The sequence below is a fragment of the Pteronotus mesoamericanus genome, unplaced genomic scaffold, assembly GCF_021234165.1.
Source record: "Pteronotus mesoamericanus isolate MK-2021 breed Mesoamerican mustached bat unplaced genomic scaffold, CSHL_Meso_final contig_94, whole genome shotgun sequence".
NCBI lineage: Eukaryota > Metazoa > Chordata > Mammalia > Chiroptera > Mormoopidae > Pteronotus > Pteronotus mesoamericanus.
Window position 1 is genome coordinate 2,494,672 of NW_026555285.1, and position 24,584 is coordinate 2,519,255.

Below are 24,584 nucleotides of genomic sequence, written 5' to 3' on the forward strand. Positions count from 1 at the left end.
TCATAAACTTTTTCATCTTGCAAAACTGAAACTCTGTAGCCATTAAACAATTCCCTTTCCCCCCAACCACTGGCAACCACCATTGTATTCTCTATCTCTAGGAATATGACTGCTTTAGATACCTCATATAAGTGGAATCACACAGTATTTGATTTTTTTGTTACTTGCTTATTTCAGTTAGCATAATGTCCTCAAGATACTTCCATGTTGTAACATGTGTCAGCATTTCATTCCTTTTTATGGCTGAATAATAAATATTCCATTGTATGTACATACCACATTTTAAAACAACAAATAATCTTGTTAGCATAAGCACCCTGGTGATACTTTAGTATAAATATATATTTTAAAATTCATTTTTTTATCTAAAATTCAAATTTATCTGAGCATCCTGTATTTTACCTGGCTACCCCAAATTAAAAACACAGGCATGTTCAATAAGGGTTGCAATATTTTATTTTATTTTTTATGAAAAGTAGAGACATTTATTGAAGATACAAGATATAAGAAACACTGTACATAGGACAATGACTCCTTAGTCCCCTTCAAAACAGGTGCCTTGGAACCTCACACAGTTCTCCCAGTCATCAGCTGCCCCATCATATTTTCCTGAATATCATCAGTGATAAGAAATCTCTTCCCTTTCAAGGGTGATTTAGTTTTGGGAAAAGCCAGAAGTCACAGGGCACCAAATCTGGGCTGTAGGGAGGCTGAGTCAGCTGGATGACTTGATGTTTCACAAAAAAACTCTGCATGAGATGTGATGCATGAGCAAACACATTGTCGTTGATGAAGCTGCCAATCAATCACAAGTTGCCCATAGCTGCAGCCTTCTGAATCATGCCAATAGTTTCCATGGAGGAATGTTCAAACCATGCAAAATTTGATGCAGATTTATTGCTTTACTCCTCAGTCATTTTGAATGTGATGGCCACACAGTACATGTGCTCACTCAATGGCATCTACCACCCACACTGACCAGTACAGTGAAGTCATCATTGTTAATGCATGTGCATTCCAGTCTACTCTCCTTGACTGCCAGATTACACTGGTGTCATGCAAATATTTATATTAATAATAGCTAGACCTTTTCTGTACAGACCTTGTATAAGTGATTTTTATAATCTGATTCTTGGGGCTAATGCAGACTATGAAATAAATATAGGCACAAAACAGTCCACCTTATACTATGAGTATGTGCTTTTTCCAAATGAGATGTTTGACATTTTTTTGTCTTATCTCCAATATTTAATTTGGCTTTTTATTGTTATTCTTTGTGACTGCCTATCTTCACTTCAGGCAGAACTATGTTTGTGTGAAGATGTATGGTGACATATTATGGTGATCATTTCACAATATATACAAATGTTGAATTAGTATGTTGTACACTTGAAACTAATATAACATTGTATATTAATCATTCCACAATTTAAAAAAGGCAAATATAGTGACATGGGAATTTCAAATAGGCCATACTTGGAATGACAGCTGTCATGTCTAAGAGGTCACTAGCCATGCCTAACTGCCAGGAGATAGGTGAATAAGGGCCACTTAGTGGCACAGTATTCTATAAAATGTATTATAAATAGAATATGCCATTTTAGTAGACACCCATAGGAAAAAAAGGAGAGGTGTTTGCTAAAGAGATAGCTAGATTGTATGATGCAAAAATTTTGTCTCTTTCTAAAGACTTTCCAAAGACTGACTTTCCTTAGGTTTGGAGCATTTAGCAATGGAAAAGGTGAGTGTCTAGAGAGAAATTGGGAGGCGAGAACAAGGGAAGACAGAGATGAAACAAGCTCATCAATATTGTAACAACAGCATTATGCTAGAATCCTTTTATAAATTAAACCTGCAGTCTAAATTGTACATTGTGTAAAACCATCATATAATGCAGAAAAAAAGTGGGGCAGTTCATCACTGCCTGTAAGAATAAAATGTATTTATTTGGTAGATAAGACTATCCACATATGACTACAGGCATTTGTCTATTTGGCTATGAAATCACCTTAAAATGTCTGTTTCTTAAGATAAAAAGAAAATAATGGCCTTTCTGTTTTTCATAGAGAACATCATAAAGTGATGTAATATTTAAATAAAATATCCCCAACAAGACAACAGAAAATCGAATATCCTACTCTTGTCAGAGTAACTTGATATATTCTACATAACACCTTACTTTTAAGGGAGCTTTTCCCCTGCTTTTCATTAAATTTGTTGGGAAGGGTGCAATATTTTAAAGTTCTAGCTCCTTTATCCAATGTTAAGTCTCTAATAGAGGTCTAAGGAAGGAAGAGGGAGAGATGGTCAAGAGCGAATTAAAAAGAAAGAAAGAAGATGCTAACAAAAATGGAAAGATTAATGTGATTGGGATAAAGTGGCACTTCATTAGAGGAGAGCTATAGTTGCCCATTAAGACATCAGAGCACAGGGTCAAAAAGCAAAGGCCTTAGGGGACACCCAGTCTTGGATTCTGCCCTGGGCCTGTTTTCACATTTGTAAAAAAGGAAAACACTAATCTCCTAGAGCTGTTGTGATGTTAGATGAGATAACAGAGATAAAAGCATCTAGCACCAAACCGTTTTGACCTATCCCTCCTCTCTCCCATGCTTTCTGCTACTTTCCTGGTTTTTAAGAAATAAGATTAGAACCCTGGCTGGTGCGGCTAGGTTGGAACATCCTCCAGTTAACTAAAAGGTTGTAGGTTTCAGGCCCAGTCAGGACACATATCTAGGATACAGGTTCGGTCCCTTGGTCAGGGCAAGAATGGTAGGCAATCAGTGTTTCCCTCACATCACTCTCTGTCTCCCTTCCTCTCTCTAAAAACAATGAAAAAATGTCCTAGGGTGAGAATTTAAAAAAAAAAAAAAAAAAAAAAAGGTCAGAGCACACCACAAGGGCTTTTAGAAGCCTGCTCATTGGCCCTCACCTGTCCTGCAAGACTTGCAAGGGCCTGATTAGAACCTTTTGTTCTCCCCAGTCTGTTGGCAAGATTTCTACCATTTGGACTTTATAGCTTAAGGTTTTGAACCTTGTTAAAAATAAAACTGCATCAAAAAGTGTGGCCCTTTCCCTGTCTTGTGTGTTTGGTCTGGGAACAGGTTTAGTCCAGTCAGTTACCCAAGTTAGTGAACGGGATCCTGACTTGAGAAAACCTCCTGGCAAGGGTGGCTATCCGAGAGGCCAGCAAGGAAGGAAAGATCTGCCGGACCCGCCCCGATGTAGAAGCTCCGCCCGGTCTGAGCAGGCCCGCCCCATCCCACTTTTTCTCGTCAGCTCTACTTTCTTTCTTTGCTGAATGGGCCTTAGGGAGCGGGAATCATGGACGGCGGGTGGGAGCTGGGGGCCGCAGCGGGTAGCTCGCTGCTGCTGTGTGCCGCTCTGCTGGCCGCCGGCTGCGCGCTGGGCCTGCTCCTGGGCCGTGGACAGGGGGCGGCGGACCGCTGGGTGCTCTCCTGGCTCTGCTACGACGCCTTGGTACACTTCGCACTGGTAAGTGCTGTCTCCTCGGCCCCGCACCGCAAACGAGGGGCGAACGGAGCCCTCTTTGGGACCCTTCACTCCCTTGTCCCAGAGAGTGCCCTGAACAGGACGGGGACTAGTTAGCTGCCCCATCCCTTGGATAGGAAGTCTGCAGAGATCCAAAAAGTATTGGGAGACCGTGGTACTCGTGGCCCTTGGCCAGATGCTGCACCTCTCCAAGTTCCCAAGTGTGTAAAAAGGGAGCGCAACTGCTTCCTTAGTAGTGACAATTTAAAAAAAAAGAAGAAGAAATAGTGATTTCTGTAGCTTGTTATGTTAGTTTGATTGTAAACTACTCGAGGCCTTGGCTTACTTGACTTTGTAACTTGCACTAATTGTTGAACTGAAAATAATTGAGTTTTTCAGTGCCCCAGAAAGAGCAGGGAGAGTTTAGGAGGTGCACTGCTCAGTCCGACGGCCTGTACCAAAATCAACTACCCCCACCAAACCTGCCCCACGCCCCGCATGCCTTAATAGTAATTTCACGTCTTGGGTGACAACTGCATGTTAGGCACAGTACTAACATGCAGTTAAAATTTAGGATCTTATCAACACCCCATAAGCTAGTTATTTTTGTCCCCATTTTACAGAGGTGAAATCAGGCCCCGCAAAGTTAGGTGATTTACAACGCCACACAGCTGGCATGATTCTGAATTTGTTTAGTCTGGCTTGCACTCTATATCACCTGAGGCTTTAGGAAATGTGTCCCTAAAAATTCAGCTTATTTTACAAATGGCCATAATGGTTGTATTTAAGGGAATTCTATTAAAATACCCTTTCCCCCATGCACACACTTTTTCTTATAGTTAAACTATGTCAGAATATCGTTCTCTGCGAATTTGACCTTGCTTAAATCTAGGCAAACCTGTGGCTAATATAAAGCCAAAATCTACAGCAGCGATTTTCAACCAGTGTGCTGCAAAAAAATTCTAAAACATGCAATTCCTGACTAGTTAGTTAAGGGCACTGAACTCTTTTCCCTTAGATAGTCAAATGAAAAAAATGACAGCAGCCAACACAATAGCCTTCCTGTGTGAATGAATCAAAATCATACCTTTTTTTTTTGTCAGATCAGCAAAAAATATATTTTTGGTATGCTACAGAATATTAGTAATTAGTTTATGTGTGCCATGACTGGTCTATAATATTGAGAAATAAAGAGAAAGCAAAGTTTTCAATAATCATCTAGGTCTGCATGTTAGTCAGTTGGATATGTGTACATACCAGGTGTTGCTGGAATGATGAAATTTCTTCTTTCCTAATAGTCAACATGTGGAGATAAGAGACAGTGAATATTTTCCTCAACTCCTTTTTTAATACAATTGATTGTTAAGCTGTCATTGAATGTAAGGTCTCCCAAAGAACAGGGGGCAGTAAAATAGGATGCTAGACCCACTTAAAGAAGAATTTATTATAGTATATTTTAGACATACAAAAAAAGGTATTAAATACCCTGGCCAGGTTGCTCAATTGGTTGGAGCATTGTCCCGTACACCAAAAGGTTGCAGGTCCAATTCCCAGTCAGGGCACATGCTTAAATTTGCAGTTCAATTCTGGTTGGGGTGCAAATGGGAGGCAACCGATTGATGTTTCTCTGTCTCTCTCTCTCCTTCCCTTCCTCTCTCTCTCAAATTAATAATAAAAAAATATACTTGGGTGAAAATATTTTTTTAAAAAGGTATTAAAATATTAAAACATACCCTTATATCGACCACCTCATTTAAATTAAGTCTGCTTTTTAAGCACAGACGGTTACAGGGAACAGCACACACATCTCCATTTATGCCACCTCAAGGTAGCCTGATGTGTGGAGTCATTGCCCCATTCTTCCCCATCTTGTTTCCAAAGGAAATGTCCCCTACCATGCCCTTCTGCCGTTTACCTGTCCCACTTACAAAATGTCCCACTTTATGATGCACCATGCCTTAGTTCTTTAATTCTAAAGCACTCATTTTTTTTAAAACACTCATTTTTTCCCCCACATATTAAAACAATCAATGACATAACCACTGTGGACAATTTTATTGATATTTTTATGTCTCTGAAATTCAGATGTACCTCCCAATTAAAGAAACATGATAATTTAATCAGCTCATACTAATAGGCATATTTTTATTTTGCTATTTACACACAGTACTTCAATTAGCATCTTTGTACACATATTTTAGAATACAGTGAGAAGGACACTTGAATTAAGCAGTTGAGGCCTGCAAAGAGAGACGCAAGCCAATATTATCTTTGGTTGGGAGTTTATTGCAAGAAGACCCAGATACATAGCCTGAGCTAAGACGGGGGTGTAAAGCCTGGTGGAGAAATGACTATAACTCACTTGTTCCCACTAGAACCTAGGCCATCTCTCCTTTTCCCTGTAAACTTCACTTCTCAAATGGTAGAAGGTATTGGGATTATTGGCTGCCATCAAACACAGAGCTCCCCTGTTGGACATTGTTCTAAGCCAAGCATTCCTAGAAGTAGTTTAGCTCCCTAATGTCCAATTAGAATGTGGTTACCTAGGACTGCACCACTGGTCTTAAGGTCATTTAGTTAGGCCTAGGGTGAATGGCACTGGGAGGCACCATGACAATACACATAAAGATACCAATGGTGTAATTCACCATTCCTTAAGATTGCTATGGGCATTTCATGCACTGGTGCTTCCTTGGTTTTTCCTCATCTACGACCTAAATATAGCATTCTAGACATAGCCAGAACATGGAGATAGATATGTATTCCTGTTTGGGAAACATCTTAAAGTCTAGATTGACTAGAGCACAAGGTTTATCAATGGAATAAGTACTGATTGGTAAAGAGCTGGAATGACAGGTAAGACTGAGTTTTATTCTGTAGTAGAAAGCCGTCAACAAGTTTCAGCCAAGGAAATAGCATGGCCAAAGTAGATCTTGTGAAAGATAATTTGGTTTGGTGTGTTAAGTCAGAAATTGTGAAGGGTCTGAGATTTCACCCTTTTTACAAGTTAGCATATTAGCCTGGCTGATTCCCAGAGTCACACAGGGCAACACAGGGTGGGCCAGATGGTACCTGCACATACAATGGGTATATTACAGAAAGGAACCCCAAAAGTAGGCTCCCATATTATATGGCTGCTGGTGATGGTCATACTTTTCTCTAGAGAAAGACCTTTGCTCAGGAATATAAACAAACCTTCTCTGGGGAGGAGGAGGCAAGGTCTTTTGTTACCTTGGAATATCTTAAGAGGGAGAGGTCTCTAAGCTTTATTACCCTGGAATATTTCCTCATAGAAACATTCTTAATTTGGTAGAAGTGCCTATGCCCAGAGACCCCAGACAGTATAGGAATAAGAGATATTCATGGAGAATTCTCTCCCAATATGGTGCTGGGTAGATTGGAGAAGCTAGTTAAAAGGGACAAAAAGATCAGCTAAAACCAGCTGTAGTATTTTAGGAGATGAAAAAGAGCTGCATTAAGGTGTGGTGAAACTTAAAGTGCGAAGAAATGCTAAACATGAGAGACTTTTCATGGGAGAATTGTGTAAGTCAAAGTGGCTGCTTACACATTGGGGGTGGTGGACATGATCTTGGGGTTTAGAATCTGGCTAATGTCTGTAATGTTGATAATGTTAACAAAGACCGGTAACACTGATCTGCTTTCTTGTCATTTAAGTTTTGCTGTTTCTAGAATTTCATATAAATGAAACCCTAAAGTAAGTAGTCTTTTATTTAGCACAATTTACTGAACAGTATCCTAATATATGGATATATCCCAAATTATTTATCTGTTTACCAGTTAATGAACACTTGGGTTGTTTTCCAGCTTGTGACTGTTATAAATTGTGTTGCTACAAGTATCTGCTTACAAGTCTTTATGTGGACATAAGCTTTTATGTATCCTGGGTAAGTGCCCAGGAGTAGGATTCTTTACCTAGATTAGGAACTGCCAAACTGTTTTACTAAGTGGCCCTACCATTTTCCATTCCCAGCAACGATCCTTGAGGGTTCCAGTTTTTCACATCCTAACTGCCACTTACTCTCTCAGTTAGCTCAGGCTGCTATAACAAAAATACCACAGACTGAATGGGTTAAAAAACAGACACTTATTTCTCATGTTCTTGAGGCTGGTAAGTCCAAGGTCAGGGTGCCAGCATGGTCGGGTCCTGGTCAGAGCCCTCTTCCAGGTTACAGACAGCTGCCTACTTGCTATATCCTCACAGCGCCAAGAGACAGCCCTGGTTTCTCTCCCTGATCTCATCTTGTAGGAAAGACACTGATCCCATAGAGGGGGCCCTATGACCTCATCTAAACAAAATTACCTCCCATAGGTCCCACCTCTAAATGAAATCACATTGAGGGTTAGGGCCTTGACAGATGCTTTTAGGCGGACACAAACATTTACTCCATAATACTTAGTAATGTTTTATTGTAGTTCTTTTCTTTTAAAAAAAAAATATTTTTATTTATTTAGAGAGAGGGGAAGAGCGGGAGAAAGAAAAGGAGAGAAATATCGATCGCTTGCCTCTGCTACAAGCCACAACCAGGAACTAAACCTGCAACCCAGGCAAGGACCCTGACTGGGAATGGAACCAATGTCCTTTCACTTTGTGTAATGATACCCAACAAACTGAGCCATACCACAGGGCTTCTCTTTTCTTTCAGTCATTCTAAAAGATGTGTATAACCAAAATTTGTAGTTTCTATTGAATATCCATGATGTCTATTAATGTTGAACATCTTTTCACTTGTTTATTTGCTATTCATATATCTTCTACTGGGAAAAGTGTTCAAATCCTTCTGCCCATTTTTTAAATTAAAATTTTATTTTGAGATAATTATAGATTCACCTGCAGAGAGAGAACAGAGAGATCCCATATATATTTTACCCAGCTTCCCCAATGGTAACATGTTATAAAACTATAGCATAATATCAAAGTGAAGCTATTGACACAATTAAAGGCAGAACAAGGAGCGTGTGCTCAAACACCGATGAGGTTATAAATATGTCAGCAGCCCTCAAGCCCCATCCCCCAGGTTCTCCTGTGAATAGGACAGGCAACCAGTGGCTCCCCTTCTCTTGTACCCTCTGTTCCTATTGAGGCATATGCTGCTGCTGCCATCACCTTGCTATGGCCAATGAGATTCTAGGCTGCAATGCTATTGCATTACCATCACTGCAGCTCTGGTCAGTGGGGCTGGGGAACTCCACAACCATGTCCTAACCAGCTGACAGTAGCAAAGACCCCAGAAAATGGCCTTGTACTTCACAGTCCATCTTGGGGAAGCTTTATGATTCCAGCCCAGGCTCCAGCAAAGCAGTGGCATTACAGATTTGGTGGCCCCATGGTTGGAGGATCTTTGGAAGTTTAAATGCTTTGAGCAGCCTCACTGAGTGGGTGGGTACCTTCCCAATAGGAGGGATCCATAGACGCAAGCAACACAACTCTTCCTCCAAATACAGGGAGCATTTCTGGGACCATGGTCACCTCTCCACATTCTTACTTTGCCACTTCTAGGTCCCCATACTCGGTGATCAATTGTTCCACTTTCCCAGGGACTGAGGGCATTTCCAAGATGAATTGGCCACCTACCTGCTCCTCTCCTTTCACTTTCTTCCTATGTACCTTTTCCATATATCCAAGGATATGTACCATGTATCCTTGACCTTTGTTCCCCCTGCTTTTCTTATTTCTTTCCATTGTCTCCTGTCTTCTCCCTCCAGAAAAATCCAACTCTTGAAAGTTTTATGCCATCTACCTGCAACAGCCAAAGACAAAGAAATAAAAAACCAAAGCCATCAAACCAGCATTCTGTTTATATTTCAACTAAGGCAGACAACCAGCTTCTAAAAAACAATACACAAAAAAAGGAAATTGGGCAAAAGAAGTAAGCTTGTGTATTCTGAGTCTTTAGAATGATTAGTTCCATGTAGGAAAAGCGCTTTTTCCATATTCTGGAGACACATGCATGCACATGCACCAAAACCTAACTCCAACCATGGACCCTGGAAGAAACCCAGTCCGATGGCCCACTATAGATTTCATTGCTACTTTCTGTTTTGGGAAAGTTCTTTTGGGGTGGGTACCAAATTACTTTATTTGAAGGACTGGTACAAATGAAAGACATAAGTGGATGAGTTGGTACAAGTTATAGAAAAGGTAAAGGTAACTCCAACATGCATGTACTATTTTGGAGACCAGGGATGTTCACCCCCATGTCAGTGGGAAGCCAGGTAAGGCTTAGCTCTCTTTACTGTCTCCCAGAGTCTGCTTGTCAAAGAAATACTCTGCCATGCCAGTTTCAGGGAACCCCAACCTGTGCAATTTGGTTACATGGTCACCCAATTCTTTGATTGACTTTACCTGCTCATCTAGGTAGTGAGTCTCAATACAGAGTAACACAAGTGAGGATCATTTTTTTCAGTGGGCAGTTTGTACAAGTCCAGTGGTGACTGATTCATACTTTTTTCCAAGTGTAATGCACACTCCATTGCATTCAGCCTACTCTGCCAGTCATCACAGTCTGGTTTATTGGTATCTTGAACCAAGATTTGGCCACCTCGTTGGTTCTGCAGCTTCATGTTGCTCACCATATTCCCTCTCCTCATGAGGTTGGTGAAGAAAATATTTGGTGATGTTCTTGAAAACCACATCACATGGACAGGTAAAAGTAGGAAGCGTAGAGCTCCAGATTGATCTGGTAGTTGATGGTGGCCTCCAAGTCCTGGGGACAGTTCTGGTGTACCTACGAGGTGAACACTGTTGTCCTGATGGTTGGTTGAGGAGAGTCAGCTTTTTCTATAGTGGAATGGTGGCAGGGGCCTTGGGGTACTCTTGAGGGTGCTGTGAGGAGGTAGTAGAAGGATGGATCTGGTGAAGACTCTTGGTGAAGACTGTTACTATTTTCTGTTTAATCATTATTTTCTTTTTTTAAATTTTTTAAAATTATCTTTAATCCAACCATGTTGAGATTTCTACTCTTTATGTTTTTGTATAGTTCCTATCTATCTATCTATTTATTTGTTTGTTTGTTTATTGTTCTTCAAGTGCAGATGTCTCCATTTTCCTGCCACTCCTTTAACCCACCCCTACCTCCCACCCTCAATCCTACCTCCCACTGTCTGTGCCCATGAATCCTATATTCATGTTCCTTGATGGCCCTTCCCCTTTCCCCATTATCCCCCGACACCACCCTCTGGATACTGTGTCACTTTGTTCTTTATTTCAATGTCTCTGGTTATATTTTGCTTGCTTGTTTGTTTTCTTGATTAGGTTCCAGTTATAGGTGAGATTATATACTATTTGTCTTTCATTGCCTGTCTTACTATACTTAGCATAATGCTCGTTAGTTCCATCATACTGCTGTGAAGTCTAGGACCTCCTTATTGCTTTCTGCTGTGTAGCATTCCATTGTGTAAATGTACCAAGTTTTTTGATCCACTCACTTACTGATGAGCACTTAGGTATCTTCCAGCACCGGGCTATTGTAAATTGTGCTACTATGAACATTGGGGTGCATAGCTTCTTTTGAACTGGTGATTCAGAATTCTCAGGGTATAATCCCAGCAGTGAAATTGCAGGGTCAAAAGGCAGTTCCATTTTCAGCTTTTTGAGGAAATTCCATACTGTTTTCCACAGTGGATGCACCAGTCTGCATTCCCACCATCAGTGTACTAGGGTTCCCTTTTCTCCACAACCTCACCAGCACTTATTGTTTGTTGGTTTCTTTATGATGGCCATTCTCACCAGTTTGAAGTAGTATCTCACTATTGTTTTAGTGTTCATCTCTGATGGCTAGTAATGCTGAGCGTCCTTTCATATGTCTCTGGGCCCTGTGTATGTCTTCCTTGGAGAAGTGTCTGTTCAAGTCCATTGCCCATTTTTTAATTGGATCATTTGTCTTCCTGGAGTGGAGTCATGTGAATTCTTTTTATATTTTGGAAATCAAACCCTTGTCTGAGGTATCATTGGCAAATATATTTTCCCATACAGTTAGTCCCGTTTTCATTTTACTGATGTTTTCTTTAGCCATGCAGAAGCTTCTTATTTTGATGAAGTCTCGTTCGTTTATTCTTTCCTTTATGTCCTTTGCTCTAGGGGACATATTGGTGAAAATATTGCTGTGTGAAATATCTGAGATATCCCTGCCTATGTTCTCCTCTAGGACTTTTATGGTGTCGCAGCTTATATTTAAGTCTTTTATCCATCTTGAGTTTATTTTTGAGTATGGTATAAGTTGGTGGTCGAATTTCAATTTTTTGCATGTAGCTGCCCGACTCTCCCAACACCATTTGTTGAAGAGGCCACTTTTACTCCATTTTAAGCTTCTGCCCCCTTTGTCAAATATTAATTGACCATACAGACATGGGTTTATTTCTGGGCTTTCTATTGTGTTCCATTGATCTATGTATCTGTTCTTATGCCAGTACCAGACTGTTTTGATTACAGTGGCCTTATAATATAGTTTGATGTCAGGTATTGTGATCCCTCCTACTTTTTTCTCAAAATTGCTGCAGCTATTCAGGGTCATTTATGGTTCCATATACATTTTTGAAATGTTTGTTCTATGTCTATGAAATATGTCATGGGTATTTTAATAGGGATTACATTGAATCTAAAAACTATTTTGGGTAGTATGGACATTTTGATCATGTTAATTCTTCCAATCCATGAACACGTTATATGCTTCCACTTATTTGTGTCTTCCTTAATTTCTTTCTTCAGTGTTCTGTAGTTTTCAGAGTAAAGGTCTTTTACCTCCTTGGTTAGGTTTATTCCTAGGTACTTTATTTTTCTTTTTGATATAGAAAATGGAGTTTTTTCCTCATTTCTCTTTCTGGCATTTCATTGTTGGTATACAAAAATGCTTTCAGTTTCTGAATATGGACTTTGTATCCCGCTGCTTTACCAAATTCATTTATTACGTCAAGTAGTTTTTTGGTGGAAACTGCAGGGTTTTCTTTGTACACGTCCTCTTTTCCAATTTGAATGCCTTTTTCTTTTTCTTGTCTGACTGCTGTGACTAGGACTTCCAATACTATGTTGAATAGAAGTGGTAAAAGCAGACATCCTTGTCTTGTTCCTGATCTTAGTGGGAAAGCTTTTAGTTTTTGCCTGTTGAGTTGATGTTGGCTGTAGGATTCTCATATATGGTCTTTATCATGTTGAAGAGTACTCCCTCTGTGTGCTGTACTTTATCAAATGCTTTTTCAGCATCTCTTGATATGATCATGTGATTTTTGTCTTTCCTTTTGTTTATGTGATGTATTATGCTTATTATTTGCAAATATTGGACCATCCTTGCATCCCTGGGATGAATCCTACTTGATCATGGTGTATGATCCTTTTAATGTATTGCTGGATATGGTTTGCCAATTTTGTTGAGGATTTTAGCATCTATGTTCTTCAGCAACATTGGCCTGTAGTTTTCTTTCTCTGTTGTGTTTTTGTCTGGTTTGGGGATTAGGATGACATTGTCCTCATAAATTGAGTTTGAGAGTCTTCCTTCTTCTTGAATTTTTTGAAAAAGTCTCAGAAGGATAGGAGTTAACTCTTAAATGTTTTGTATAATTCTACTGTGACACTACCTAGTCCAGGTCATTTGTGTTCTAGGAGTTTTTTGATTACTGCTTAAATATCACCAGCTGTTATCAGTCTGCTCAGGCTTTCTGCTTCTGTATCAGTTTTGGAGGATTATATTTTTCTAGAAATCTGTCCATTTCACCAAGGTTTACAAATTTCTTGGCATATTGTTTTGTTTTGTTTCATCTTGTTTTACAATTTGTCACATCTTTTATTCCACAGGTATAAAAAAGTTCCTACAGTACACATTAACTTGTTTCACTTTAATATTAATCACTCTCTTACATTTCTTGCTGTTTACTAGGTGTACGGGGTGTTTACTTCCCTCCCAATCTTCATGTATTTTTTTAACTATATTTTTAATTCATGTTTATTCTATTACAGTTGTCTCAATTTTTACCCCTTTGCCCTCCTCCACCCGTCCGAACTGCCCACCCTGCTCCCACAGTCAATTCCCACTGCTGTCCATGTCCATGGGTCATTCATACTGTGTGTGAAAACTGTGTGTGGAAAATGAGAGAACCTTACTGTAAGAAAGGATCTTAGGGGCTAAGTAGTCTAATTTCCCTCCTGAAATGGGAATTTTACTAATGGCCCAGAAAGCCATAGAGTTATCCACCTTTGCTTGAAAACTTTCAGTCAATGCTATCTTTCCAAAGTGAATAGCTATAGTTATAAGAAAATTCTTCCTATGTTGAATTGACATTAACCCCTATATGACTTATACTCATTGGTTCTAGTTCTGCCCTCTGTGTAACCCAAAGGGAAGTTGAATCCCCTGTCTACACAACATCTTCACCTTGTCCAAATGCCGTCTACCATTTCTCATGCAATGGCTTCCTGGCTCTTTTCTTTTCTGGCATTCAACCTCATACATGCCATGGATTGCCCTTTTAATGCAGTGCTGGTACTCAGCACTGTTCTGGAGGGTGTCTGACCAATATTCAAGAAACCTGGGGTGTGGGCTTTGGGGTCCAACAGATATGCTCCTGAATGCTGGCTCTGCCATTTTCCAGATGTCAAACTTTGGGCAGTGACCCTTTTCCTGCTATAAATCCTCATGTAAATAGGGGAAGGAAATAAGGAAACATTGTCTCAGTTTCCTTATTGTCTTAGTTCGTTCTGGCTGCTGTGTGCTGAGGCAGTGCTGAGAGGGAAGCTCATAGCAATACGGACCTACTGAAAAAAAGAAAAATTTCAAAAGAAATACTAAACCCAGCATCTACAAGAACTAGAGGAACAACAACAAACAAAGCCAAGAGCGAGTAGAAGGAAAGAAATAATCAAGATCAGAGCAGAATTAAATGACATAGAGGTGAAAAGGACAATCCAAAGGATCAACAAATCCAGGAGCTGGTTCTTTGAAAAGATAAGCAAAATCAACATGCCTTTAACAAGACTCATCAAGGAATAAAGAGATGGGACCCAAATAAATAAAATGAACAAAAGAGGAGAAATTACAACCCATAACACAGAAATACAAAGGATCATAAGAAATTACTACAAACAACTATATGCCAAAAATTTAAAAACCTAAGTGAAATGAAAAAATTTCTGGAAACATATATTCCCCCAAAACTGAGTCAAGAAGAAGCAGAAAGCCTAAATAGACCAATAACAGCTAGTGAATGGAAGCTGTAATAAAAAAAAACTCCTGGTCCACAAAAGCCCTGGATAGCTTCACAGAATTTTACCAAATATTTAGGGAAGAGCTACTCCAATTCCCCTCAAACTATTCAAAAAAAAATCCAAAAAGAGAGAAGACTCCCAAACTCTTTTTATGAGGCCAGTATTATCCTAATTCTAAAACTAAGTAAAGACACAACAAAGAAAGAAAACTACAGGCCAGTATCACTGATGAACATAGATGCTAAAAATCCTCGACAAAATACTGGCAAGCAGATCCAGCAATACATTTAAAAGATCATGCATAACGATCAGGCAGGATTCATCTGAGGGATGCAAGAATCATACAATATATGCAAATCAATAAATGCAATACATTACCTAAACAAAATGAAAGACAAAAACCACATGATCGTATCAATAGATGCTGAAAAATCATTTGATAAAGTACAGCACCCATTTATGATGAAAACACTCAGCAAAGTGGGAATAGAGGGAGCATACCTCAACATAATAAAGACCATATATGAGAAACCTACAGCTACCATCATACTCAACAGGCAAAAACTAAAAGCTTTCCCCCTAAGATCATGAACAAGACAAGAGTATCTGCTTTCACTTCTATTCAACATAGTACTGGAAATCCTAGCCACAGTGATCAGACAAGAAAAAGAAATAAAAGGCGTCCAAATTGGAAAGGAGGAAATAAAACTGTCATTATTTGCTGATGACATAAATCTGTACATAGAAAACCTTACAGCTTCCACCAAAAAATACTTCACCTAATAAATGAATTTGGCAAAATGGCAAGGTACAAAGTCAGCATTCAGATATCAAAGTTATTTTAGTACACTGACAAGGAAATATCAGAAACAGAAATTAGGGGGGAAATCCCATTCACAATAGCAACAAGAAAAATAAAATACTTAGGAATAAACTTAACCAAGGAGATAAAAGGCTTGTATTCAGAAAACTACAGAACAGTAAAGAAAGAAATTAAGGAAGATACAAATAAATGGAAGCATATACCATGTTCATGGATTGGAAGAATTAACATCATTAAAATGTTCATACTACCCAAAACAATTTATAGAGTCAACACAATCCCTATCAAAATACCAAAGACATATTTCACAGATACAGGACAAATATTTCAAAAATTTATATGGAATCATAAACAACTGAATAGCTGCAGCAATTTTGAGAAAGAAGAACAAAGTAGGAGGAATTACAATACCTGATAGCAAACTATATTACAAGGCCAGTGTAATCAAAACAGTCTGTTATTGGCATAAGAACAGACACAGAAATCAGTGGAAAAGAATAGAGATCCCAGAAATAAACCCATGTCTCTATGGTCAATTAATCAACAAAAGGGACAGGAGCATAAAATAGCCCCATCAGTAAATGGTGTTGGGCAATATGGACAAGTAAGTACCTGTAAATAAGTGAAACTAGACCACTAACTTATACCATACTCTAAAATAAACTCAAGATGGATAAAGTTAAATATAAATCTTGACACCATAAAAGTTCTAGAGGAGAATATAGGCAGGAAAACTTCAGACATCCCACACAGCAATATTTTCACTAATACCTCCCCAAGGGTAAGGGATATAAAGGAAAGACTAAACAAATGGGACTACTAAACTAAAAAGTGGGACTACTAAACTAAAAAAGTAGAAACTAAAAAGCTTCTGCAGACCTAAAAAAAAAATCAACAAAATGAAAAGGGAACCAACCATATGGGAAATCATTATTGCCAATGATACCTTGGACAAGGGTTTGCTCTCTAAATTATATAAAGAACTCATATGACTCCACACCAGAAAGAGAAACAATCCAGTTAAAAAATTGTCACCACTGAACACACAGTATCATAGCTGACCTCCCCTTCTTCCTGGACGAGTGGACCATGGTGAAGCAGTGATGGCAGCATCCTGAGCACACCCCAGGGGCCAGGGTGTGGCTGCTGCACCTCTGGAGTGGTGCTGTGCTTCTCGCCCCCGGGGGGTGCCGACCACTCCTCCGGCACAGCAGCTGTGGTGAAGACTAGTCAGGGTAAGCCTTGCTCACCTCTCCTCGGTCATCTTAGTATGGATCCAGTGGGGTGTAATGGAGGGGTTTTGTTTTGGTTTGTTTGATCTTTTTGAAATGGTTTTTAGCTGATACTCATGAAGAGTAGTGAGTACCTAGAATGGTACCGCTAACAAAGGGAAATCCTGTTGGACAAGGTGCACATCTTGCCAGAGTTGTGGCGCTCTGCCCTTCTGGCTGGGCCCTCTGCTGGGGAAACAAAATCAAGTCTCAAATAATGCCTTTGTCATTGTGCCCTCTAGTATTCTAGCTGTAGGATAGTACTATTCATACTTCTGTGAGTGTAAATCATGTTGTCCCTGCTTACGATGCGTGGTTGTGACCGCGCTTGATCAGAGCTGTTTCTAATGACATTATTCCAGAATGTTTTCTTTCCAGATGATGATGGAGAAGCTAATAAAAAAAAAAAATGGTGCCAGGTACCACAACAGTAACAGAATTTTGCTATTTTCTGGGGATTTGTTTTTTACTTTTTTTTTTTAATGGAGTGTGTTGGATGTCTCTATAATTTTGTTCAGATGACTGCAGAACCTGGAAAAGCTGTTGCTGCTATTGATGCATAACATACTGCTATTGGTCTTTTTATATAAATAAATATGTATATATAATTTGAATTTTTGGAAACTTTAGCTGTGCTGTCAACTTTAGAAAAACTATCCCAGTTGTACCATGTTGGGTTGGCATTGTACAGAAATTAACAGCCATATTGGCCTAGAAACGTTCAACATAATTTTTTTCCATTTGTACAGGGGTAACACACTGTATTAAATATGTAAGGTCTTAATCTACATGGGTTTGATTACAGAAATTAATAAAGTAGTCTCTAAATTAAAAAAAAGAAAAAATGGTCAAAGGACCTGAACAGACATTTTTCCAAGGAGGACATACATAAGGCCCAGAGACACATGAAAAAAAATGCTCAGCATCACTATCCATTAGAGAGATTCAAATTAAAACCACAATGAGATACCACTTCACACCCATTAGAATGGCCATCATTAACAAATCAAAAAACCACAAGTGCTGGTGAGGTTGTGAAAATAAGGGAATTCTAATATACTGTTGGTGGGAATGCAGACTGGTGCAGCCACTGTGGAAAACAGTATGGAATTTCCCAAAAACTAAAGGTGAAATTGCCTTTTGATCCTGTGATCCCACTGCTGGGATTATATCCTAAAAATCCTGAATCACCAATTCAGAAGAACCTATGCACCCCAATGTTCATAGCAGTATTATTTACAGTAGCCAAGTACTGGAAACAGCCTGAGTGTCCATCACTAAATGAGTGGATCAAAAAACTGTGGTACATTTACACAATGGAATACTATGCAGCAGAAAGAAAGAAGAAACTCCTACCCTTCTGAGAGCATGGATGGAACTGGAGAGCATTATACTAAGTGAAGTAAGCAGGGTGGGTGGTAAAAAACAAATACACTATGATCTCACCTATAAGTGCAACATAATCAACAAAACAAACAAATGAGCAAAATAGAACCAAAGACATAGAAATAAAGAACAAACTGACAATGACCAGAGGGCAGTTAGGAGCAGGGATAATGGGGGAAAGAAGGGGAAGAGGCAAGTCAAGGAACATGAACAGAGGACTCATTGACATGGACAGTGGGGTAGGGATTGACTTGTGGGAGCAGGGAGGAGGTTGGGGACAGGGCAGGGGAGGGCAACTGGGAAGAAGGTGGAACAACTGTAACTGAACAATAGTAAAAAATAAAAAAAGAGAAAAGACAAATTTTTAATTTTCACCAATAACTTTATTGACTTGTATATTTTGAGTATGTCAGCTGTCTCCCACATGGTATAACATTGATCTCAATTAATGTCTTGATTTGATCGCTATCATTTTCAACAGGTCTACCCAATGATAGAGAATCATCCAATGAGAAATCCCCAGCACAAAACTTCACAAACCACTTTGGACATATTTGATCAGTCACAGCACTTGCTCCATACATTGCACACATCTTTCTTTCGTGTGTGTGTGTGTGTGTGTGTGTGTGTGTGTGTGTGTGTGTTCCAGTTGTGTTTTTACCTTTCTTGAAGTAATAAAACATAATATGCCAAAAAAAGGTTTTTTTGCTTTAACTTGTGGACGCCTTACAATCTATCAAATACATTGTAAAAATTACATGTCTGGAACACCTTAAGTGAAAACTGAGACTGGTCTTTGTTACTTAATTTTATTGGCCATGATACATTTTAGTTTTTAGCTTTTTAGATTTTGTTAGCAGCTCAGTTAGGTATAATATTCTTGTTTTAGAGCATCTAATATGAACTTTCCTGTTTTTATAACTTTATTTTTTAATTGAGCTATAATTTGTATGTATTTTTTAATTATATTTTATTGATTATGCTATTACAGTTGTCCTGGTCTTTGTCCCTCTCCACTCAGCACCCTCCCCCCCAGCACCATTGTTCATGTCCACAGGTCATGCATTTAAGTTCTTTGGTTACTCACTTTCCTATACTGTACTTTACATTCCCATGGCACTTCTGTAACTACCTATTTGTATTTCATAATCCCCTCATCCCCTCACCTCTCACCCTTTCTCCCATACCCACTCTCCCATATCTTTATCTTTAATTTTTGGCATTTTAATTATGATGTGTCTTGGAACAGGCCTCTTTGCATCCATCTTGTTTGGGACTCTGTCCTTCCTAGACTTGCATTTCTATTTCCTTCACCACATTGGGGAAGTTTTCTTTCATTATTTTTTCAAATAGATGTTCAATTTCTTGCTCTTTCTCTTCTCCTTCTGGCACCCCTATGAAGTGAATGTTGGATTGCTTAAAGTTTCCCCACAGGCAGCTTACACTATCTTCATTTTTTTGGATTCTCTTTTCTTCTTCTTCTGATTGATTGTTTTTTGCTTCCTTATGTTCCAAATCATTGATTTGATTCTTGGCTTCAACCGCTCTATTGTTTTCCCCTGTAAATTGTTCTTTATTTCAATTAGTGTATCTTTCATTTCTTACTGGATTTTTTTTTATGCTGTTAAGGTCCTCACAAAGTTCCTTGGGCATTCTTATAACCAGTGTTTTGAACTCTGCATTTGATAGATTGCTTATCTCCATTTCATTTAGCTCTTTTTCTGTTCTTTCATTTTGAATTTTGATCTGTTCTTTCATTTTGGCTGTTTCTTTGTCTTCTTGTTTTTGGCAGCCTCCCTGTGTTTGTTTCTATGTATTAGGTAGAGCTGGTTTGACTGTGTGTTATTGTACTGTGACCTAATGTAGTAGGTGTCCTGTAGGGTCCAATGGCACAGCCTCCCCTATCACCCAAACTGAGTACTTGAGGTGCACCCTTTGCGTGGGCTGAGTACACCCTTCTTTCATCATTGAGCTTTGGTTGCTGTTGGCAGGTCAATGGGAGGGATTTACCCAAGCTAGTTAGCTGCAAGGTATGGCTGTGACCATTTACCACCGACCTCCACCCTCTGTGGAGGATTTGCTGTGCAGAGGCAGGGTTGTGGTGCTCCAACATGGTCTGCAGCTTTCCACTGGGTGCACTGGCTCCTGTGGTTTCCTGGGTGGAACAGGCCAAGATCAGCCCCCACGTATGTTTTGTCCAGGGCCACCTACCTGACTTAAAAAGCAATCTGAGATACGCTGGACTTGAAGATTCCAGGCAAAGCTAAGCTGTGCATCTAGGCTGCTAGTTCCTGGCCTGGGGCTCACTGAGGCCAGCTGTTAATTGTATGAGAGGTTTTAGGAAGTTGTGAAGCATCAGCCAAGACCATTCATATGGACAAGCAGGTTGGGTGGGCCAGACAGTGTTAGTCAGGGGGATGGGCTCTTAGATATGGCTCCAGTCTGCCTACTCTATGGGGAGAGGGACCAGAAAGGGGACAATGGCCTCTGCTTGCCTTGATGCCAGATATGTCAGCCTCCCCTTGTATGCCACTGGTGCCTCTCAAGCCTCCACCTCATCATTGGAGCCTAGAGGGAGTTTGTCTGAGTGGGTGAGTCTTGTGTGGATTCTTTAAGAGGAACTTCTTTGGGCTCCAGCAGTTTCTTCCACCAACTTGACTCACTTCCTGCTGGTTTTTGCAGCTGGAAGTTGTGGGGACTTCTCTTCCTGGCACCTGAACCCTGGGCTGGGGTGCCTGGTGTGGGGACTCCTTGTTCCTGAGATATCCCTCCCATATTTTTATTCACCACACATGGATGTGTGTGACCAGCCCATTCCACATCTTCGCCCCTCCTATCAGTCTGGATGGATATGGTTTCTTTAATTCCATATTTGTCAGATTTCCATTCAACTTGATTTTTGTCGGTTCAGAGTAACAGTTGTTCTATATTTTAGTTGTAATTTTGTTTTTGTTGTATGAAGAGGTGAGCCATGTCTGCCAATGCCACCATCTTGACAGGAAGTCTCCTGATATTTAACATTATATTAGTTTTAGGTATATAATATAATTGTTTAATACTTGTATATATTACAAAATGATCATCACAGTAAGTCCAGTTAACCTCCATTACCACACATAGTTGCAATTTTTTTCTTGTGGTAAGAACTTTTAAGATCTGCTCTCAGCAACTTTCAAATATAGAATACAGTTATTAGGGTCTGTCATCACCATGCTGTACACTACATCCCCATTTCCTGTTTTTAAACCAAAATTCCTGATATACAGCACTTTATTTTATTTTATTTTTAAAGATTTTATTTATTTTAAGAGAGAGGGAAGGGAGGGAGAAAGAGAGGGAGAGAAACATCTATGTGTGGTTGCCTTTCGTGCATCCCCTACTGCCACCCAGGCATGTGCCCTGACTGGAAATTGAACCAGCGACCCTTTGGTTCACAGGCCGGTGCTTAATTCACTAAGCCACACCAGCCATTGCCTGATATACAGAACTTTAAAATTTTTAAATAAACCTTATGGAATTTTTTTCATCATCCTCTGGATTAATAGTAGAAAAACTAATAGCAGGGAGAAAATATTTTAAATATTTATAGCTACACAATAAGATTTACATGAAAAACTTCTTAAAGTCTACCATGGAACTCAACAGTGGTGTCTCTAAGGGATGAGATTAGTCAGAAGGAAAAGAGACTTTACCTTTCACTTTATAATTTTTGTATAGTTTTTTTTAACTTTCAGCATGTATCTCTTATAATAATTAGTAATAGTTAAAATAGTAAAGGTAAAGTACCAGAAGAAATGTTAAAAAAGTAAAGAGAAATCCACTGAAAAGTCAGTATGTCATAGGTGTTACAGAAGTGCTGCCCTTGGCTAGGACAGCTGCAGTGACAGAAAAGAGCCATTATCGGGGTTAACAGAAGCCCAATTCCAAGCAGTTTCTCTGCAGATGTAAATAGACAGCAAGAGAGAATTTGCTCAGCATGTTACCCAGAGCCAGAAGGACACCAGGGCTGGCATTTTGATGGCTGGCTCTTCACCAGAAGGGCAAAATAGATCATTTGAAGAGGAAATACGAATAATGAATTTTTTTTAATTATTACCATTGGCTCTCCTTTTCATCCTTTTTACACATGTCCCTGTGTGTGTGTGTGTGTGTGTAGGACACTCCGGTGCTGACAGAAGAGCCTGTAGGCAGGTTTGCCCTGTGGTTCATTGAGGCTTTAATAATACAGAGAATCACAGTAATGACTGTTGGAACACTGATTTGTTTTATATTAAAGTACATCTGAAGAAGAAAAGGATAAGAAGAGGTTTGCTTTTGTGATGTGCTCTGCATGCTATGTGCTGCAGAGCACTCTAGTTTTGCCTCAGCTGTGCTGATTTAGGCTGACACAGAACCAGACACCCAGGCTTTTTTGGATCTGGCAGTATCCTGGGAGAGCAAAGCCTCTGGATGTCTGGAGTCCCAGGTGCTTAATTCCTTATGACTATGGTCCTGATGCTCTGCTTGCATATTAGAAGGGTGAAGGCAGAGGGCCTCTGGGATCATAGGATCCTGAAGTAGGAATCCAGAAACTCAAGGAGTATCTTTCTCTGAGCTAATGAAGCACCAAGCACTCTGGTTGGTTTCCTCTAGTAATGCAACAGTTTGCTTTTACAAGTTGCTATTGATTTTTTTTAAATTAAGTTTTACTGTCAAAAATTTCAAACATTCATAAATGCAGACAGAATAGTATAATGAACAAATTCACATGTTAAATCAAACATGCACTTGCTTCATTTGTCACTTTTTTCTTTTCCTCCCTCTCCCCCTTTTATCCATTTCTCCTTTCTTTCCTTTTGCTTTCATTATTGCTGAAGTACTGTGAAGGGAAATCCAGGCTCCCTGTCATTTTACCTTTATATCCTGAGGAAGTCTATATCTAAAAATTCAGGCTGTGAGTTATCCAAGATGGCAGTGGAGTAGGTGGAAGCTACACTTGTGTCCTCCCAGGACCAAACTGGAATTACAACTAATATATAGAGCAATCAAACTTAATAACCAACTGAAGACTAGCTGAAGATAAATCTTATAACCAAAGATTTACAGAAGCCACATCCAGAATGGTAGGAAGTATGGAGATATGAAAAGGTCGGGCCCCACTCCAATGAGTGGTGCTGAGATTCTGGAGGGATATCTCAACTGCAAAGTTTCCCCCCTGAGGGGCATGGGATTTCAATCCTATATGGGTTTCCAAGACCAGAGCACCAGAGCCAAGAAAAGGCACCCACATAATATCTGTCTGTGAAAATCAACAGGGATTCTCTCCACCTGGGAGGAACATCAGTCTGCTAGAGGCACAGTTGCCCTCTAAAAGGGCCCATGCACAAACTCATTTGCAGCCACTCATCCTGGGTTCCAGAGGAGGAAGGGCAGGATGGACTAGAGTCATGCGAGGAGAGGCTAGAGTTTGTGGCTGTCGGGGATGAGCTGAGGGGACAACCACTGAGACCACCTTTACTGCACCACAGACGCCAGCTTTCTTGGGAAAAGATTGCCCCTCCTTAGTGCATCAGCCCAGGGTAATGCAATAGCCCTGCTTTCTTGACTCCCTGTTCCCCCACACTGTGGAGTTCACGCCATGCTGAGGAGTCAGCTGCCTGGACAGTAGTGTAGCAACCTGGAGAGACTCAGGGGGTGTCAGTAACTGAGTTGTGAACCTCACTAGAGTCTTCCCCAGCACAAGAGATCCATTAGCCCGACCATATGGGCTCCCAATGGCCCCACCGCCTTGATCCCTCCCAAGAGGTCTAAACACAATTCAGAACAGACTTGAGTTATGTGGCTCTGGAGCAGGAGCCATGCCCCCCAAATTTCCCCAAGCCTGACTGACACCTCTCCTCCTGACTTCCAGTGGCCCTGCCCTGCTGAGATCAGGCTCCTCGCAGAATTTGGTATGGACTGACTTGTGTGGCTCTAGGACAGGAGAAATTTCCCCCTCATATTTCTTCCTTTCATACAGCCAAATCTTGGCCTGTTAGGGTCTGATAAACTCAGTTGGTCTCATCCTGACAATTCCGAGAAATGTGGCCCAACCACAAAGGTATGTGAGCATACCAGCAGGTGGCAACTGGATTTCATATACCCTAGTATATTTGTTGAGTGGTCTGAGACCCAGCACTGGCACTGAATTTGAACTTGTATCAATCTGGTAAGCACCACTTTTCCCTACCTGGTGACTGACTAAGAACCTATTTCATGTAAATAGAGCCAGAGGCTCTTTCAGTGACTGAGCCTAATAGGAGCCAGAAGGCAGAGGCAAGTGGAGGCCAATCTCAGAATTCCTTGGGACTCTTGTTGAACTGCCCCTGGGCCCCATACTGGTAAAAGCCAACCCTGGTGTGGAGCTTGATTCTTTCCGTGCATA

The 24,584-nt window shown here is 40.1% G+C and overlaps 1 protein-coding gene and 1 pseudogene across 2 annotated transcripts in view; one reads left to right on the forward strand and one right to left on the reverse strand.

Annotated features, from left to right (window-relative positions):
* The first annotated feature begins 3,318 nt into the window (after positions 1–3,318).
* The window catches only part of EBPL (EBP like), an 83,654-nt gene continuing 62,388 nt past the window's right edge, over positions 3,319–24,584 (forward strand). For both annotated transcript variants that reach the window (XM_054586611.1, XM_054586610.1), the window contains exon 1: positions 3,319–3,492. In XM_054586611.1, the coding sequence (XP_054442586.1) occupies positions 3,322–3,492 (171 nt within the window). In that variant the 5' untranslated portion in view covers positions 3,319–3,321. The remainder of the gene's footprint in view (positions 3,493–24,584) is intronic.
* Positions 9,731–19,366, reverse strand: LOC129080886 (ferritin heavy chain-like; annotated as a pseudogene).